Here is a 19,017-nt window from a genome sequence, read left to right on the forward strand (position 1 = left end):
CAGATTTAATTAGCCTCCGTTATATAACTTTTTGATCATCATAAAAAAAAGGGCAGCTAAGGAGGCAATGAATAGATCTGCGCATTGTCTGAAATTGAAAGGAATGAGTTTGCAGTATTTGATGGCGCTATTATGTGCTTCCTCCCACAGGAGCTGATTTTGGGAGGTTTGAAAGCAGAGACTTTGTACTCTGTCTCTGTGGCAGCGTACACCACCAAAGGGGATGGAGCACACAGCAAAGCCAAGCTGGTACAGACCCTGGGGATTGGTAAGCATATGCCAAGTACACAGTTCACTGCACTGGATTTAGTGACGTATACAAGAATTGATCTTACAGTAAGCTGCACCAGGAGACAGCAGTAAATAAACAGCCAAATCAATTCTAATTCTTCTACAAAGATGTGATATATGGGTACATATATATATATTCTCATTTTCTGCTGCCCCCACTGTCGTTTGCAGTGCCTGGCCCCCCCTCCCTTTGGGTGCGTCCGGGATCAGGTCCATCAGTAGTGGTTCATTGGGCTCCTCCGCTGGACTGCTCTGAGTCAGGTCCTGATAGCCGCGGGGCCCCAGTGGAAATCCTGGGCTACCGCCTACAGTTTGGCCTGAAGAATACTTCCTTAGACACCACGGTGGATTTAACAAATCGGGAGAAAAACTTCACTGCCAGTAACCTCTCCCAAGGCTCCTCCTACGTCTTTGTCCTCTCTGCAAAGAGCCGAGCCGGCTACGGAGATGTAGTGCAGCAGGAGATAACAGTTCCCATGTTCCCACCCTTGGGCTACCCCAAAATATCTGACTTTGTTAACGCCACTTGCTGCTCCCTGCAGTTTTCCTGGCTTCCCCCTGCCCCAGAGGAGAGCAATGGTGTCATTACAGAGTACACGATAGCTTACAAAGAGGCTGCAGGCCCCAACCCCTCTGCTGATCCAACCCCCTCCGCCTTACCAGCCCCCTCCGCTCCCCCGTGGCTGATCACACTGCCAGCGAGTGAGTCCAGCTACACCATCCTGGGCCTCAATCACAGCACAGCCTACGAGGTGCAGCTCAGAGCCCACAACAAGGCAGGGCCAGGCCCCTTCAGCCCACCTCTGGTGTGCCTCACCCTGGCCTTTGAAACAGGTAGGGCCACAGGCCGCAGGCCTCGGGGACACCTTTGAACTTGTAAGCACTGCCTCAACTTCACATCTCCCCTTCCTGTGGATTTCACTCCAAAACACTAAACTAAATGAAGGGCGAGTTCTTACAGGTCAGCCTTTTAGCAGTGGACCTCAGAGAGAGGGAGAACTGCAAGGTCCAGTGGAACACGACTACTCCCCCCAATCTCCTCTCCTCACTCACTTATACCTTCATCACCTACCCTTCACCACCAGTGGGAGCAGGCTGAATGTTAATGGATGTTTGCTTCAAGAGCACTGCTTATCACAAACCCTCAGGTAAAAGTCAATACAGGGCTTGGATATACAGTATCTAATAAGGTAAGTGTTCAGTCTGAGTTGAAGTGAAAACTGTCGTCTTGGTGCTGTATCTGCAGGTAAGCCTTTTTTATCTGATAGACCTTCACTGTCACCTCTTCCAAAGCCTTTGCTGACATGCTGAATTCTGAGTTTAACAAACACAACCTTACACTCTGACAACGTGGCATGTCACGTCCTGCAGCCGATCTGTCTGTTACTTGTACTTATTACTCTTGCCACCCACTCTCCTCATCACCTGCCCATCCTCCCAACCATCATGTATTCTTCCCCCCGGTAATCAGACTCCCTTCTTACAGGCTCGCACTGGGAAAGCAGAGGATCCGGTGAATTTGATTAAACAGTCCATCGCGAGTGACTCTGTTTTTGTTGTGTGCTTCGTTTGTAGATGTGCCAAGGAATTTTTCTGTCAATCTGGCCACTAAGACCAGTGTTCTTCTCACCTGGGAGTTTCCAGAGAGCAGCAACTCCTATCGCTTCACTGTACGTCATCACCCGGTGCATGTGTTGTGACATATGTCTCATCAGTTTAGAGGAAGCTTAAGATTATAACATCTAGCTTTATAATATGCTTCTATATTTTAAGCATGCTTAGCCCCAATCCGAATAACACACCTGCAGTTACACCACCAGGATGCTGGCTTTTTGTCAAAACTCACAAACTAGTTCTATGAAAACATTTTCTATAAATATATCACCAGATCTACTTTCCAGCACCTCTACAGTAAGGTAATTAACAAATTCTACCTCATTTATTTAATCCAGATAAAAAGGTTTACTGGGGGATATTTATCCTGCTGTTTCTTGGCTGGGCTCAGTAACTTCCTGGAGTTTCCACTGGTTGCCTGGCAACTGGTCTTGGCCAAGATATAATTTGGCACATAATCCTCCTGTAAAACAGTGATTTGTCATTTTTATACTTATTTTTTTTCGTGGACGGATTAAATAAAGGAGAGGTATATTGTTAATTAGTGAGGTTTAGAGGAGGGTTTGTCACTGTTGGACAGGTTAGCCGCTGGTCCCTGCCTCAGGTCTCTACGCAAAGCTACCAATCTGCTGGCTACACACAAACAATGCAGACACAAGTTTCCAGTGCTGTACTTTTTACAGTTTTAATTTAACGTTAGGGCATTTAAAATTTCAACAAGCTCAATATACATTATCCTAACATCGCCATCCGTCTCCCACCCTCCAGGTGGAGTATAACCATCTGAAGATGGAGGTGGATGCCCGCCTCCGAAAGGCGGTCATCCCAAACCTTCAGCCCGACACCAGCTATGACTTTAAAATCACTGCTCCCGAGGGCAACATGGGAGGCCTCCGGCACCGCATCACCGCCAAGACGTCCCCACCCATCACCATCCGCCGCCCCGAGATCGACCATACCCGTGAGACGGAAACCACCGTCACTATCATCTTGCCATCGCTGGAAACTCGCACACCTGTGAAGTAAGATTGACTTCTAGTTGCTGTTACACTCATCATTATAAAGGCATGACGACTATTTCAATCATCTGACTCCCTGCTGTATTATAATCAGCTGACTCTCACACTGAAGTCGTGATGATTAAAATCTGTAACAGTGTGGGGCGTGATGATAGCCGTACATGACTGACAAGATGTTGAAGATAAGTCTGCAGTGCAACAAGTTGTGAAGGAAAAGTGAAAGTAGAAAGTTTGCTATTGTGTGAGTGCAGCTGGCGTTATGTTTGTCCTCTCCCGCTCCCCCAGGAATGTTTATGTTGTTGTGGTTCCGCTGCGGAGAGCCCGCGGCGTCATCAGACACCTCAAGAGCCCAGATGAAATGGACCTCGAGGAGGTGAGAACCACAACAATGACAGCACCCACTGATGTCTGAGCCTGGAAGGAAGAAAAGACCTATAAACACACACACACACACACACGTTCCCATCTCTGAGAACTCCTGGCAACGCTTACCCTTTTAAACATCAGCGTTTAAACATTAGTCAGAGATATTGGAACGTCTCATTTGTCCGTGTCTGCTCCCTCTCTCAGCTGTTGAAAGACATCAGTCAAAGGCAGAGGGATTCTCGTCAGCAGAAGCAGGTGGACCTGCGCCGGGCTTACATCACAGCCCGGTTCACACCTGCCACCCTTCCGGCCTTCTTCACCCTGGGGGACCAGCTGGATTACGGAGGCTTTGAGAACAGAGCTCTAGAGGCGGGGCAGGAGTACGTCTTCTTCATCCTGGCTGAGCTGAACTCCACAACGGGGGTGCGAAACCCACTATTTTACATCTCTTTTCTTTCCGCGTCCCTCATTCTCCGCTTGCCTGTGTCTCTGCGCTGCAGGCTGTCACTATACATTGTAATCAATACGGCCTAGGTGCTACAACAATAAAACTGCTGTCAGTCAAAGCGCTGTAAGCAAAAGGCAATAAACCGCCCGTATTTCCATCGCCTCTGCTAATAATGAGCGACTGCGCCTGGTGTGGCAGTGGAAGAGATATTGGAATGTGCACCGCTGATATATATGAGCATTTGAATTGGAATCGACATAAATACACAGCTTGAAATTAGACTAGATTCTGTTTTTTTATTAGGAGCACTTTTAGCCCAAGGGTGCTCTTTAAAACTCCTTCACGGAGGCAACATATCAACCATCAATAAGTGCATTTACATTCATTATACGTCGTCTTAAATGTGAAGAGAAATCTAACATAGCCTCATACATATGCAGCCTGGTCACAGTTACATAAATTTATCTTCACCCTATTGCAATCCAGTGCAACAGCTCTGCAATAATGCAAATACGACTTAAAAAAATTCAAATTGTTATACTAGATTAGTCTCTGTCAACAAAAACAACAGCACTGTCATTGTCCTGCACAGTTTTTCCTGACTATTTTTAATTATTTTTTTTTCCAGAAGATGTATGTGGCCAGCCCTTACACAGACCCAGTGATCGCTCCAGATTCGGACCCTCAGCCGTTCGACGCGGGCGACGGTCTGATATGGGTGGTCGGACCCGTCCTGGCCGTGGTCTTCATCATCTGCATCGTCATCGCCATCCTCCTGTACAAAAAGTGAGTGGGTTTGAACTTCCTGCGAGCGAAATGTCAAAATCACAACCGTGGCACTGACTCAGACTGTTGGTCACACCAGGTAAATGCCAAAGCAGCTTTGATTATTATGACTCTTGGAGGATAAGCCTGGCTTTATTCCATAGTTTTTTCTTAATATCAAACGACAAATGGCATGAAAAGCATCACTGTGGTTGAGTGTGTTTCAAGCTCCTTGTTTGTGGCCCAAATTTATTTGCTGAACATGATCATGGTCTTCTTGAAAAGCTGTGCGCTGCAATACGTGTAAATGCCTTTGACTAGTCTCAGCACTGGATTAATAGATATTTGTAGTTCTAGTGTGTATTTACAGCAGCAGGAAATTAACAGCGTTTCAGCGTGATTAGGGAACATGTCACCCACTGCAGGAGTGAGTCTCATTGAAGTGTTTTACACAACATTAAGCATAGACTGTGCTGCACTGTGCTTACATCCAGTTTGTTCCTTCTGTTAAAATTACCTGAAAAGGTTCTCTTTTCAGGTACACTCCCACAATTACTCAAATTTCATCAAATTCGTTCGCGTTCAGAAGTTAGTTCCGCCCTCAGACAGCCGTCAAACAGCCTGACCCTGTCGTAGGCCCGCGATATCTGCTGCAAGCCATCAAGCTTTTGAATACTAATGCAAAATATTGATTTTCCTCTCTAACAATCTGTCTGTTTCCTTCCTTTTCTCCCTCTAATTATTCCTGCCCTCGCTCTTGTTTCACTCGCAACAGCAAACCTGACAGGTAAGATTAAACCAATGTCAAGCTCTTTGTTAGTTTTAACCCACAGCAATTACACAATGCCAGATGCCGTGCAAGAGAACTTGTCCAAAGCCGCAAAAACACAGTATCTGTTAATTCGCTATTTATTCGAATCAAGTAGCCATGCTAATGATGTGTCAGTTCTGAGTCTGGATTTCTGACCCCGGCTGTTTGCATGTGCTAATTGCTCTCTGGTATCTGAGCAGCAAGCGCAAGGACTCCGAACCTGGAACCAAGAGCCTTTTGAGCAACGCAGAGATGATGGCCCATCACCCGACGGACCCCGTGGAGATGCGGCGCATCAACTTCCAGACACCAGGTACGAAGCCCGCACAGGCACCCAAACACGCGCTTTGTATTTGCATAATAAAGTATACTTCCGATTGCTCATCACTTGAAAATGAAATATTCATCCGACTAATTTTATACTTGGTAAGATTATGCAGACAAGATTGTGAAAGTTCTCCCCGGCATCGCAGCCAGCATGTACCTGGCAGCTTCCAGTCGTTTCTGAGATCAAAATGGCCGCTGCCCAGGTAGTACAGTCAGTTCTTAGTCATGGCTGAGTCACGACGGTGTGACAAAATCTGATCATCTCCGCTCGCCCACATTCCACATGCCAAGCTGCAGAGAGACGGAGATGACTGAAATCTGTCTTATCACTTTTCAGTGTTTAGAGCTCAAAATGGCACATCAAAAGGTGAGGCGTGGGTTAACAAGAGATCTTTTGTAAAGGAATTGACTCCGGTCTCACCTGCATAACCAGCTAAAGCCCCGCTTTGAAGTTAGCGCGTGGATTGTGCTCCTTCCAACCCCCTAACAAGCGAGATCTAACAACGCAGCTGCTTTGGTCGTGGCACGGGGCCGAAGATGCTTCGCTTTCGCTTCTTCAGATAACAGCATCCAAAAAACACATGGCCTGAATGAACCTAATCACTGTTCTCGGCATGCTTTCGTACTTGCCGTTTATAGAAGGGTCCTCTTTGAAAAGGAAGAAAGATGTGCCAACATGGAGGAAGGTTACATGCCTGGATGTGCAAGGTCAAATAAGACACGTTCTTATTTAATCAGCCGCTGAAGGTCTGAAGTCTTTTATTTTTACATGTTCATGGGAAGCAAAGAAAAACCCTGCAGAGTAAAGCACTTCTTCTCTTTCATCGTGAGATATTTTTTTTATTATTTATTTATTTTTTTACTCTTGTGTGGCAGCAACCTCGAAGCTCCCTCCTCGCCCACTGCTTCTTCTCCCCAGAGATTTGTGCTTTTGAAACGCTGTTTACCGTCAGAATTTGTTTCCAACAAAACCTGGCTGATGCTATCCGAGGTCATTACGGTCGTGACAGGAGCGTTTTGTCGTGGTTACCTGTGGGTGCCGCAGCGCCAGTCTGTAGAGGGGATAAAAGATAGAAAATAACTTGTGAGCTGGCGTCTCATCATAGCGGCTGCAGAAGAACGACTTAAATAGCTGTTCGTAGTGCATCAGCATGCAAGAAAGACAGGGAGTGCACTGTGACTGGTTATGGATTGTGTTTGTTGGACATGTAGTTACTTACTGATTTATTGTTGCCACTGTTCGTCTCTTGAATGGAGAATGGATTGCTTCTGTTTTTTGTCTCCAGCTGTGAAAAGAAACAACTGCAGGAGGCACAGGTTCCTTCTTTTGTGTGTGTGTGTGTGTGTGTGTGTGTGTGTGCGTGTGTGCAAACCTCCTAATTAGTGTTCTGTCTGTGTTTGTTTTCTCTGAGTCACTGCTCCTCCGATCACACACAAGGCAATTTATCAAAGAAAAACAATTCACAAACAAACAAGACTCACCTCACTTTGTCCACACACATGGATCAAAATGGATTTTCTGCCTCGGCGTGTTTGTTAATGATATGTGATGTCTGATTGTATGATTATCTTCACGCCTTTGCAAAGGAGTGATGCCGACCCACAATAATTCAGGTTGTTGCCGCGGAAGTCGGCGCCACCCCTGACCCGCACTGCTCTGACTCTTATTGTAACGCAGGAATGATGAGCCATCCTCCCATCCCCATCAGCGAGCTGGCTGAGCACATAGAGCTGCTGAAAGCGAACGACAACTTGAGGCTCTCCCAGGAGTACGAGGTGAGAAATACATTATCATCCCATATAAATGAATAGATATCATCCTTATTGTTTTCGAGATGTTAAGCGTGTTAAATCTTGGCTTCATGAAGCAAATGTTATTTAAGATTTGTTTATCTGTGCACAGGCTGTATGTTCATGATTTATTCAGTGGTGCAATTTATTGCAGTAACTTGTCTACATTACAGAGCACTCGCTTTCCATTATACTCAAATGCACTACTAAATATGCCACCGCGCAATATTAATGCGCGTATTTGCTGCTTCTTTCCAGTCAATCGACCCGAGCCAGCAGTTCACCTGGGAGCATTCCAACCTGGAGGTCAACAAGCCCAAAAACCGCTACGCGAATGTCATAGCCTACGACCACACCAGAGTCGTCCTGGCCCCGATAGAAGGTGAGGACCCGCTGGAAGCAAGTTCAGGGAGATGTTTAGAGTTTTTAATGGGAGAATCTGAGCTCAAGTTGAGTTCAGGGGGCGAACGCAAAGAGGTTGGGTGGGAGAGCTGCATGATGGATGAAGTCTGAAATTGCAAACAGTACTGAAGCCGGCTGTGTGCAGCGGCGTGAGACTGACAAACAGCGCGGGTGCATTCAAGTGCAGCCAGCTCTGCTCCAGAACAAGAAGGGGGGGAACGCATTTGATCTGGAGCTCATGAATTTACACCGACGGCGTCTTGTTTGTCTTGTTGTTGCCCGGCGGCCTGTCTTTTGGAAGCCAGGAACTGTTTGTTAGATTGTTAGATGGCGTACGTGGAGGTTAATTTGTTATGGCGCTTATGCAGATCGCAGTGTCTCAAAGTGTCTCATTTAGCAGGTATCCTGGGGAGTGACTACATCAACGCCAACTACATCGATGGCTACAGGAAGCAGAATGCCTACATCGCTACCCAGGGGCCGCTAGCGGAGACGTTCGGGGACTTCTGGAGGATGGTGTGGGAGCAGCGGGCCGCTTCTGTCGTCATGATGACGCGCCTGGAAGAGAAGTCGCGGGTAGGAAACCAGGCCCTCACCCACTGACCCATATCCACGATTTTCATTATCCAGAGTACTGTTACATACCAACGTACTGTCTGTCTTTCCTGCGATTTATAGCTTCATGAACAATGGTGTGGTTGCTTTAGTGCAGTCGGACATAATAACAGTGATTTTCCGTTATCCCTGTAGATAAAGTGTGACCAGTACTGGCCCAGCCGTGGCACAGAGACCTATGGGATGATCCAGGTCACGCTGCTGGACACAATGGAGCTGGCCACCTTCTGTGTTCGCACTTTCTCCCTGCATAAGGTAAATAGTTTTTTGCCCGTACACAACTGACCCACTGCCCTGACTGCTCTTACGTAGGTTCACTGCCACTGAGAACTGCTTTGATCACTTGAGCTTGCCGTCTGGAACCACGAGCCACAGGAGTGATCACGAATGTCACTGAACGCGGAGGATAATAGATTAGTCTGGGCTCCTGGTTTGAGTGTTCAAACCAGGCCAGCCTCCGCGTGTCAGGCGCTGAGATTTGATCACTGTTGGAATCGGAGCAGTTTCTTATAGCGCAGGGCTAATCTAGGACCGTCAGACTGGCGTGTCTCTGTGGCCTACTTACAAACACAGAATCTAGGCCAACTGTAGCTTCCAAGTGTTGCACTGCATCTCAAAATTTCGTTGATGTGTTGTGAAACGTCAAGTTAGAAGAAACGTTTCTCCCAATTGTTTTCGTAATGATCTTGTAGGTTGGGTAAAATGCTGGGACTTGGGAATTGTGAAGTTGGTCCTGGCTGCTGCTGACAGGAGTTAGAATGAAGTCATGACTAACAGAGACATTCATGAAGACTTGTACTCCGTTCCCTTACACGTGTACATGCGCGGACAGCTATGAAGTCGATCTCTTCTGCCTGTTTGTCATGTCAGAGCGGAAGCAGCGAGAGGAGAGAGGTGCGTCAGTTCCAGTTCACGGCCTGGCCCGATCACGGTGTCCCGGAGTATCCCACCCCCTTCCTCAACTTCCTCCGCAGGGTCAAATCCTGCAACCCCCCTGATGCCGGACCCATCATTGCTCACTGCAGGTATGCATTCATCCATTTTAAATGCAAAGATTAGTGAGGTATTGGTAGAAAAATGACTGGTAACAGCGTCTGGCTCTGTCCAAAGGCAACAAGCACTTCTAAAGCTCACTGAATTACAAAAACTGAAGGGTACAGGCGAAAAATTGTGACTTTACAGGGGGTCTTGTTGGAAGCTGTTTCTTCACTGAGCTCTGTACTCCGCTTCCTGAAGTGTCCACTGGTTGCCAGGAATCCTCATGTGGAGAGGATTCCATGCTGTCAATGCACCTGGCCAAGAAACAGTCCCGCATACATCCTCCAGAGAACCACTATTGTAATTCTTGCACTTCTGTTTTTGAACACAATAATAGAACAATAAGAAATATTTTAATTGGTGACTTTCAAACCCATCATTTTATCTTTTTTGATAAACCCAGCTTCGGCTTTAGCCTTACATTTGAAAGACAGGCCAGAGAAAGATTTTGATCTTCTGATCCAACTCCGTGCAAATTCCTCTTCGCTTATATGTCAGAGTCGCTTATTTCTCCCCCTCCGTCAGCGCCGGCGTTGGTCGCACTGGCTGTTTCATTGTCATCGATGCCATGCTGGAGCGCATTCGACACGAGCGCACTGTCGACATCTACGGCCACGTGACCCTGATGCGCTCGCAGCGGAACTACATGGTGCAAACAGAGGACCAATACAGCTTCATCCACGAGGCCCTGCTGGAGGCCGTGGCCTGCGGGAACACCGAGGTGGCCGCCAGGAGCCTGTACTCCTACATGCAGAAGCTGTCCAAGGTGGAGAGCGGAGAGCACGTCACCGGCATGGAGCTGGAGTTTAAGGTAAGGAAGAGGGCGGGGGAAATATCATATGACTGAAAACTACTAGTGGCCAGCATAATTAGATTCTGGTATTTTGCTTAAGAAGCAGAACAGATAGAAACATTCAAATGAGGAAATGTCTGTGCGTTGTGAGCAGTAAAATTAGAATTGATCTTTGCTTCTCAGATCTCTCCTGTATACAATTTCAGAAGCCTGAAGAGGTTATATTACCGAGAATCTAAAGAGCGAAAGGGGAAAAATTATTAGAGCAGAAACAATCTGTAAATTAATTGAATGGTTGATCTACAGAAAATAAGTGGCCCCCTTGTTCCACTTTCTTAAGCGCTGTTTTTCTGCCTCATTTTACAGTAAACTGATTATCTTTGGTTCAGCTATTGGAAAATGTCACCTTGAGATCTAGGAAACTGTCACAGCTCTTTTATTTATTAATGATTTTCTATTTTGGGAGATTTTTTAATCATTGACAGATTAATCTGTTCTTGAATAAATGTAGTTTTAGCCCTGAAGGTTAGACGCAATTCAGAAATAATTTCTGCACGACTAACTCAAATGCACCTCTAATACCAACACAGACTTGTACATTAACCTTTGGGACAATTCATCCTAACTGATTATGTGGCATTCTGGCAGGAAACATCAGTTCTGATTTGCTACATAAAACATTTTAAGATTTAAAAAAAAAATGCTCATTTTCTCTCCGTCCAGCGACTGGCCAACACCAAAGCCCACACGTCCCGGTTTGTCACAGCCAACCTGCCTTGCAACAAATTCAAGAACCGACTCGTCAACATCATGCCCTACGAAACCACTCGCGTGTGCCTCCAGCCAATCAGAGGCCTGGAGGGCTCCGACTACATCAACGCCAGCTACATAGACGGATACAGGTATGTTTTTTCCGTCCCGCAAACGCTGATAGGACCCGACCCTCTTGTCCTCTTACGACGGCTTGATGACTGAACGGATTGGATAGCTTTTCACCACGGCACTCTCACCTGTCACGTCCTGTCAGATCTGTCATTACTGTATGCATGTTCCCACACTGCGCGCCCATCGCGTCTGTCCCTTTAGAGAAGACGGATGCTGGAGACTTTCTGATGATTCAGGCATTCAGAGTGGTTGTACACACATGTTTTGACTGTTCCTCTTCTTGCCTGAAGCCTGACCCCTTTTCCACTTTGATGCCTGACAGACGAAGAAACGGGGAGAATAAACCGAGGAGGAGGTGGCTGCATAATGGGTGTGTGTGTGTTTTTGTGTGTGTAGGCAGCAGAAAGGCTACATTGCCACCCAGGGTCCACTGGCTGAGACTACAGAGGACTTCTGGAGGATGCTGTGGGAACACAACTCCACCATAGTGGTCATGCTCACCAAGCTGAGAGAAATGGGACGGGTATGAACAAAACACTTTCACACACAGACTGCTACAAACGTTTCTGGCCTTTGTGCAAATTCCATCAATCTTTTTTTTTTTGTATTTTGCTGTATCAGGAGAAATGTCACCAGTACTGGCCCGCCGAGCGCTCAGCAAGGTATCAATACTTTGTAGTGGACCCCATGGCGGAGTACAACATGCCCCAGTACATCCTGCGGGAGTTCAAAGTTACAGATGCTAGAGTGAGTTTCCGCAGCCTCCGCAGACTTGTTGTATGATGTATTCAGACGACCGTGTAGCAGCTCCATCCCATCAGCGCTGGTAGAAGGCAGTGGCGCAAAGCGTGTCCTATCGACCTGTAGTGTGTGTTGGTTAGTGTGTGTCTTGTATGTGAATGAGTGTAACATTCGCTCAATTGACAAGACCCTGCAGATTACTCATTCAACCATCCTGTCTCCAGATTACCTCGACAGCACGTGTGTGTGCGTGTGTACACGTTCACTCGTGCACATACGTGCCAGTCATAGATAACTCCAGTTAAGCCTGTCCCGCGCTGACGCCACTTCGACAGATGCTCTATTGATCTCCATTAACGGGGAGTCAGAAAGGCTGAGCAGAAGAGAAAAGATGTAATTGCCTACTGAGTGGCTGACAATAGCAGACGTACTGACGTTACAGCTTTAAGTTAACCACAGCCACTGATCCAGGGTCAGATAACAGTAATGATTGGAAGGAAAAAAAAGGATATTGCCTGGCAGAGACTTCTCAGTCAATACAGCAAGAAGAAGCTCTGTAAATAGTCATTTTGATGTAATCACCTCACACAAACAGTAACTAAAACATCTTGTGTTAAAAAGGCATGGGATAGATTTTCAGATCAACCTAGTCTGCAGGCTCTCTGCATATATTTATGTTTGTTTTCACTAATTCTCAATTCAGGATGGCCAGTCACGAACAGTGCGTCAGTTCCAATTCACTGATTGGCCAGAGCAAGGCGTGCCCAAATCTGGGGAGGGCTTCATCGATTTCATTGGCCAAGTGCACAAAACCAAGGAGCAATTTGGCCAGGATGGACCAATCAGCGTTCACTGCAGGTAGGCAGATACAATTCCTGGTGAATCATTGCATCCCTTGCTTGCTAAGGACTGCAGAACATTTGCCAGAATGTAGCACATTGTCATCAGACGTCTGATACATTATGTCCAGTAAAAAAATATTCCTGTCTGGCTATAGTGCTGGCGTGGGGCGGACAGGTGTCTTCATCACTCTGAGTATTGTCCTGGAGAGGATGCGTTACGAAGGGGCAGTGGACATCTTCCAAACTGTCAAAATGCTGCGGACACAGAGACCGGCCATGGTGCAGACTGAGGTAAACAAACAATTATTTAGTGGGGCTGAGATACAATGAAGACTAAGGTACAGCACAGTATTGTTGTCTCTAGAAGCAATAGCTCTAATTAGTGTAATATTATATTTAACGTTGGCATTTCACCAATTGTGGACCTGTCTTTTACTACTGGGTTATTTCAAGGAAAGGTTTAATACGTATATGGTGTAAAATAATCAATGATAAATCAACTTTTACTCTTTTTTCTTTAAAGTTTCTTTTGCAATCACACCGATAGTTTAGATTTATTTGTCTATGTTACATAATGTACTTATGTGATATATTTTATATAGAGTTTTTTAACTTATTTAATATTTTTCAGACTTTTCAAAGCAAAATACGCATTAAACCCTCTATTCTTTTAACTCATAATGGTACTAAAATAAGTATATATAATTGTATAAATACGTTTTGGTCACTATTGGCAACAGATTTTCCAGTATTGCCTCCATTTAGCCTCAAACATACAATCCCAAAATGCATGCTGAGAGGAGGTGGTGTTAAAGACAAATATATGCCCTTATAGCTGGTAGTTTCATATATTTGGCTGTACTCACAATTCCAATTATACTTTAGTTCTTTCAAACTATGTGAATACACATTCAAAATGTGTGTACTCAGGCATTCTTAGATCATTACTGCACAAAATCCAAAATATTACTGTTAAAGGTCCAGTGTTTCAGGTTTGGTGACATCTATCTGTGAGGTTGCAAACTGCAACCACCTTCTTCTCCATAAGTGAACCACCAACCAGTGTTCGGTTTGTCCTTTCTGAGCTACCGTAGAAACATGGTGGGGTCTGTGGACGAGGACCCAGATATAAAAGGGCTCTTCCTAAACTGACAAAAACACATTTGTAGTTACAGTGGATAATATTTGAATGAAAAATGAGGCTGTGTGGCTGTGTGGCTGTTCCTCAGGTGTTCCAGCTTCCCTCCATGGTCCAAGGACATGCTTGTTAGGTTAATTGGTTATTCTAGATGTCATAGGTGTGCACGTGAGTGTGAATGGTTGTTTGTCCTTCTGGACCAGTCCTGTGAAAGACTGGCAAAATGTTCAGGGTCTATCCAGCCACTCACCCAATGCCAGCTGGGATAGGCTCCAGCCTCCTGTGACCTTCTTCAGGATAAACAATTGGATGAATAGATATTAGAATAATAGATCCCACTTAAACACTACACACTGGTCCTTCAATTTGCAGATAAAAAATACATAAATTTGGAAAGTGTGTTTGGGAGCTATTCATAACTGTATTTTTTCAGTTGTATTCCCACAACTTTTCCACAACACGAGCTACACAATGACACTAGGTAGGTGTTGTGAGCAATGTGCCGGAGACACTAAGTCCATGCCTGTTCATGACAAGTGTGCCTTTTCCTTCCCTGCTGTCTCTCACCCAGGATGAGTACCAGTTCTGCTACCAGGCCGCTCTCGAGTACCTGGGTAGCTTCGACCACTATGCAACGTAAGAGAAGAGACAAACCAACCATCCATCTTTCAAAGTCCACTAACAAACCAACGCGTGACACAAGAGAAAGACGGCCAGAAAGTAACATGAACATTGATCCTTTTTCCGGGAGCGAGATTCGCAGACGAATTCTACACCAACACGAACAAAAACAGCAACAACAAATCTCCGTCTAATGGCACCCACGCTCATCAGCAGTCTCCCCGAGGAGCTGGTGGGTGTGGAGACTATCCATGTGTAATCCATATACTTACCTCAGTGTTCCAGTGTGAAGGACGTATAATACATGTGTGTTGTGGTCAGCTATCTCCAATATGAACCAGTGAAATACAAATGGCTTCTGAACAGGAATTATGATACTCTATGTGTATAAAATACAAAAAGATTTCAAAAAAAAGAAAAAAAGAAAAAAGAAACACAAAGAGCCTGGATATTTGCTGCACCCTAAATGGGCTTTTTATCCTCAACTTTGTATCTATTGGTTTGGTGTCCTAAAAGGGGTTTCAAAGTGCAACGGTGAACATTTCTATGTATCTGTGAGTCTTATTTCAGAGGTGTCTACTGCTGCCAGGTAGATCTGACGATAGTTTGACGCTAGGTTACGCCTCAGCAGAAGCCGGCAGTATGGACTCACCACCCCGAGGACCGTTGGAGAAGAAGCATGTGGATGCTCATTTTACCTGATGCACAGTGCCAAGAGAAACCATACAGCGCAAACATGAACTGTGGCCTCTGAGGAGAGACGGCTCCTTCTGTCACCCAGCATAACACGAAGCCAGACTAGAGACAGTCACGCAACCCCAACCGAGGCTCAGCTGGCCTCAGAGCAGCGACCAGAGCCCACCATATCCTTAACTGGGCTGAGATTTTTTCTTTTCTTTTTTTATTTTTTTGTAGTTCGGTGCATTCTTCATCCGACAGAGCTTGCTTGCTATTTCCTGTAATCCTTGTTCATCCTCCCGCTCGGCTTCTCTTGATGTCAGTCCCATTGTGTCAGTACAGCAGTGGCTTATTGAAGGAGATGCTGATGAAAGAACTGTCAGTTTCTGCCCAGCCCATTTCTGTGGATTTCTTTCTCGTTTTCTTTTTTACTGTACGTCATTGCCTTACGCTGATTTCTGTCTTGTGTTTTAACATGCTGCCTAACGCTCATGCACCGTGCGCTAAACTTTTATTGTCGTACATTACCTTCACCTGAGGATGATAGTGGTTTCCCAATCATCTTCCTCCTCTGAAGCTTCCCTACTTGAATTGCAGCACTTTGCAGTAAAAACCCTCAGTTAAGTTAAGGCTACCGGCTATGAAAGCTAATGAGAGAAATCCAAAAAAAAACAAACATACAGTATACATATTTAGAGCCTAGTGGTGAGTTGCACACTTTAAACAGTCCTCTCCTTGTTTCCCCACTTCCTTATTAAACATTTCTCTGTTCCCTGAATACCCCTGTACAGATCATCCCAGCTTTACCAGTTGATGTTTTCCCCTCCGCCGAGCTCCAGTACAGCCGCACAAGTCCTTTATATCGATGTGTATCTTTTGTTAATTCGACATATAACCAAATTTGGTCCCACGTGGTGATTAATTAAAGAGCACAGCGATGTTCCCATGTATCAGACATCTGGGGGGGGGAGCAAAAGAAAAAAACCACCAGTTTTGTACATACAGTCTATCATTGGAGTCCTATACAGTACAGTTACATACGTCTGAGCACAAGATATAACGTGGGATTGGATGTGATGTAGTACTTATCGTCGCAAAAAAGCCTTATTGTTATTGTTCACTTTGTCATATTTATTTCATATGATTTTTTTAAGATATTTATCAATCTATTTTGTCATTTTTTTTTTTTACGTTTTTTTTTTTTTATTATTATTTATTTCTAGCAATTATAACCAATAAGATGTTGTTTACTTGTTTCTTTGGCGAGCCAATGTTAAAGTATGATATTGTCACTGTTTGTTAATTTACTTTTAATGGTTGGTTTTGGTGCTTTTTTTTTTTATTATTATTTGCTTTCTGATTATGAAGGATGCCCTCTGTGTAGGGTGCTATTTGATACTGATTACTGATGTCCGACTAGTTAGCTAGAGATGTACATTAGAGGCAGAACTAGTTTAAGTTTACAGTGATGCCCTTTCGAGGCCCTTCCCTCCCCCTCCACTCAACCTCCATAGCAACATCAGCAGTGGCAGGATCATAGCAACGGAGGTATGATCCTCCCCGCCGTGACAGGTGTAAGGGCATCAGAGGAAGTAGACGTATAGAGCAGACTTCTCAGTGGAAACCTCCTGACAAGCTGCTGGTGTTTAGTTTGCTCGAAAGCACATGGTAGCAAGTGTATTTTTTTGACAGAGAAAGGGTAAGAATTGCCTAGCAACACACTTTACACACGCCCTCAAAAGTTACCGTTTAAATCTCTTATGAACTCTTGTGTGTTGTCCAGAAGTCTTGACAATGTTTGACATATATAAAATATGTTATTCCTTCGATTTCTAATGATTATTGTGTCAAGAGAACTATTAAAGGCACACACGAAACATAATATGAAATGTGTTGAGGGCCAGCTCTGATGATGCCATCCCCCTCACTTATGTACCTGTTCTTTCCTTTCAAACCATAGATGTAGATATTGTATCTTGACTTTGTATTAAAAGCAGGATGATTGGATATACGGCACAAAGAGCCTCTTGATTCCTGTCATTTTGTGTCATTCACTCCTTCTCCACCAGATGGGACCAAAGTGATCCAAATGTGCACTCATGTCGCTGCACACAAAACGAAACCAGCCTGTATTCACCTCACATGAGGATAGAGTTTGAGATTTGATGGCTGGATGAACCCTTGTTACTGCTAGCAGCTAGCAGCTAGGGAAATAGCTCTTTATCAACAAGACCAGCCGCGTACCCCACAGACAAACCAGGTATACACCGATCAGCCACAACATTAAAACCACTGACAGGAGAAGTAAATAGCATTACCCTTCATGTGACAATACAATGTTCTACTGGGAAACTTTTGGACCTGGCATTCGTATGGATGGTACTTAGACATGTAGCGCCCACCTAGACCAGACCAGACACCCCCACCCCATAGCAATGACACTCCTTGATGGCAGCAGCCATCCCCAGCAGGATGCAGCCTGACACAGACACACACACAAAAACGGTTTAGGAACAACTAAAAAAACAGCACAAGGTGTTGACCTGTTCTCCAACTTCACTAGATCCCAAACTGATCAAGTATCTGTGGGATGATCCACAGAGGCCCCTCCCCTCAACCCATAGGACCCAAAGGCCCCCACTAACAACACTGTGTCTCCAGACACCACAGGACACCCTCAGAAGGCCCATGTCCATTCTCTGATGAGTCACAACTGTTTTGGAGGCACAAGGAGACCTGCACAACATAAGGAAGGTGGTCATAGTGTTATGCCTGTACTGTGCATTCATTAATGAGTTGCTGTCTTACGAGGAAAGTCACTTGACTAACCTTTCAGCTACTTTCGATTAGGAGATGTGCACGTGTGGAATGTTGCTCTTTGCAGCAGTGACAGTGTGTCTTCACCGCAGCACACACCCATCAGTGCAGAGATGCAATCAGCTGTAATACACCAGTAATGAAACTCAGCAGAGCCCTGCGTGTCTTTTTCATCTTCGCTAGAGTAAAGTTCATAAACAGCAAAATTATCCAGCCGCATATTTTGTCCGACTGCAACCAGTCTGATATGAGCAGATATGAAGAAGGATGGTGCTAAACTCTTACATAGCCGTTCCTTATCACACTGGACTGACTACCTCTACGCGGAAACCCATGAACTCATTTGTAGGGCATGTCATGTTTTCAAGTAATGGGAGAAAAAAAAAAAAAAAAAACAGTCCCAGGAAGAAAAAGAAGAATGTATTTTTCTGTCCGAGGACAGTTCATGCAAGGTCATTCATACCTTGAGTGTATTTCCGTCTTGGGGTGTGTTGAGACAGGCTTCGTAATTTTACACCTTCAGCTGTAGCTACAAGGCTGTCATTATGAAATGAACCTGTACATGGAAGCTTTCGTTTTCACGAAGGCAGCTGTTACGTTTGCCCTCACACATTCAATGCCACACAAAGAGACATGTCACAGCAGTCTGAGTGACCGTGCTCCAGGCGAACAAACACTCAGAGAGCTCATGTTTTACTGACGATGCTGGCAGCAGTGCGGATTCTGCTGCAGAGTATATTTCATCCATATATTTTTTTAATTGAATTAAATCCTGACTGACTGAGAAAGCAGGTGTGTTAATGATGACTCTGCTCCATTAAGTTTACCAGTTAGATGTGACAGTGAACTGACAGTGAAGCCACACTGGAGGAGGAGGGGGGAAAGAGAGGAGAGCCGCCATCTAAAATGACACCATGCAGTCACATGAGTGATCTACATACGGTGTGAGAAGCTGCTGTGCATCAAATTAAAACCTAATCCCCTACATAAATACCATCTGACACTGTGGACAGAA

At 45.1% G+C, this 19,017-nt stretch overlaps 1 protein-coding gene across 1 annotated transcript in view; it reads left to right on the plus strand.

Moving 5' to 3' along the window:
• ptprsb (protein tyrosine phosphatase receptor type Sb) overlaps window positions 1–17,156 on the plus strand; it is a 51,077-nt gene extending 33,921 nt beyond the window's left edge. Inside the window, exons 14-34 of the mRNA XM_084546249.1 lie at window positions 151–268; window positions 463–1,125; window positions 1,867–1,961; window positions 2,674–2,927; window positions 3,210–3,297; window positions 3,495–3,713; window positions 4,367–4,524; window positions 5,279–5,290; window positions 5,515–5,627; window positions 7,320–7,417; window positions 7,691–7,814; window positions 8,232–8,410; window positions 8,585–8,704; window positions 9,320–9,474; window positions 10,013–10,298; window positions 11,004–11,182; window positions 11,562–11,688; window positions 11,787–11,912; window positions 12,610–12,764; window positions 12,904–13,039; window positions 14,458–17,156. Of these exons, the coding sequence (XP_084402375.1) occupies window positions 151–268; window positions 463–1,125; window positions 1,867–1,961; window positions 2,674–2,927; window positions 3,210–3,297; window positions 3,495–3,713; window positions 4,367–4,524; window positions 5,279–5,290; window positions 5,515–5,627; window positions 7,320–7,417; window positions 7,691–7,814; window positions 8,232–8,410; window positions 8,585–8,704; window positions 9,320–9,474; window positions 10,013–10,298; window positions 11,004–11,182; window positions 11,562–11,688; window positions 11,787–11,912; window positions 12,610–12,764; window positions 12,904–13,039; window positions 14,458–14,526 (3,474 nt within the window). The 3' untranslated portion in view covers window positions 14,527–17,156. The remainder of the gene's footprint in view (window positions 1–150; window positions 269–462; window positions 1,126–1,866; window positions 1,962–2,673; window positions 2,928–3,209; window positions 3,298–3,494; window positions 3,714–4,366; window positions 4,525–5,278; window positions 5,291–5,514; window positions 5,628–7,319; window positions 7,418–7,690; window positions 7,815–8,231; window positions 8,411–8,584; window positions 8,705–9,319; window positions 9,475–10,012; window positions 10,299–11,003; window positions 11,183–11,561; window positions 11,689–11,786; window positions 11,913–12,609; window positions 12,765–12,903; window positions 13,040–14,457) is intronic.
• Window positions 17,157–19,017: the final 1,861 nt, after the last annotated feature.

This window comes from Chelon labrosus (genome assembly GCF_963514085.1).
Source record: "Chelon labrosus genome assembly, chromosome: 6".
NCBI lineage: Eukaryota > Metazoa > Chordata > Actinopteri > Mugiliformes > Mugilidae > Chelon > Chelon labrosus.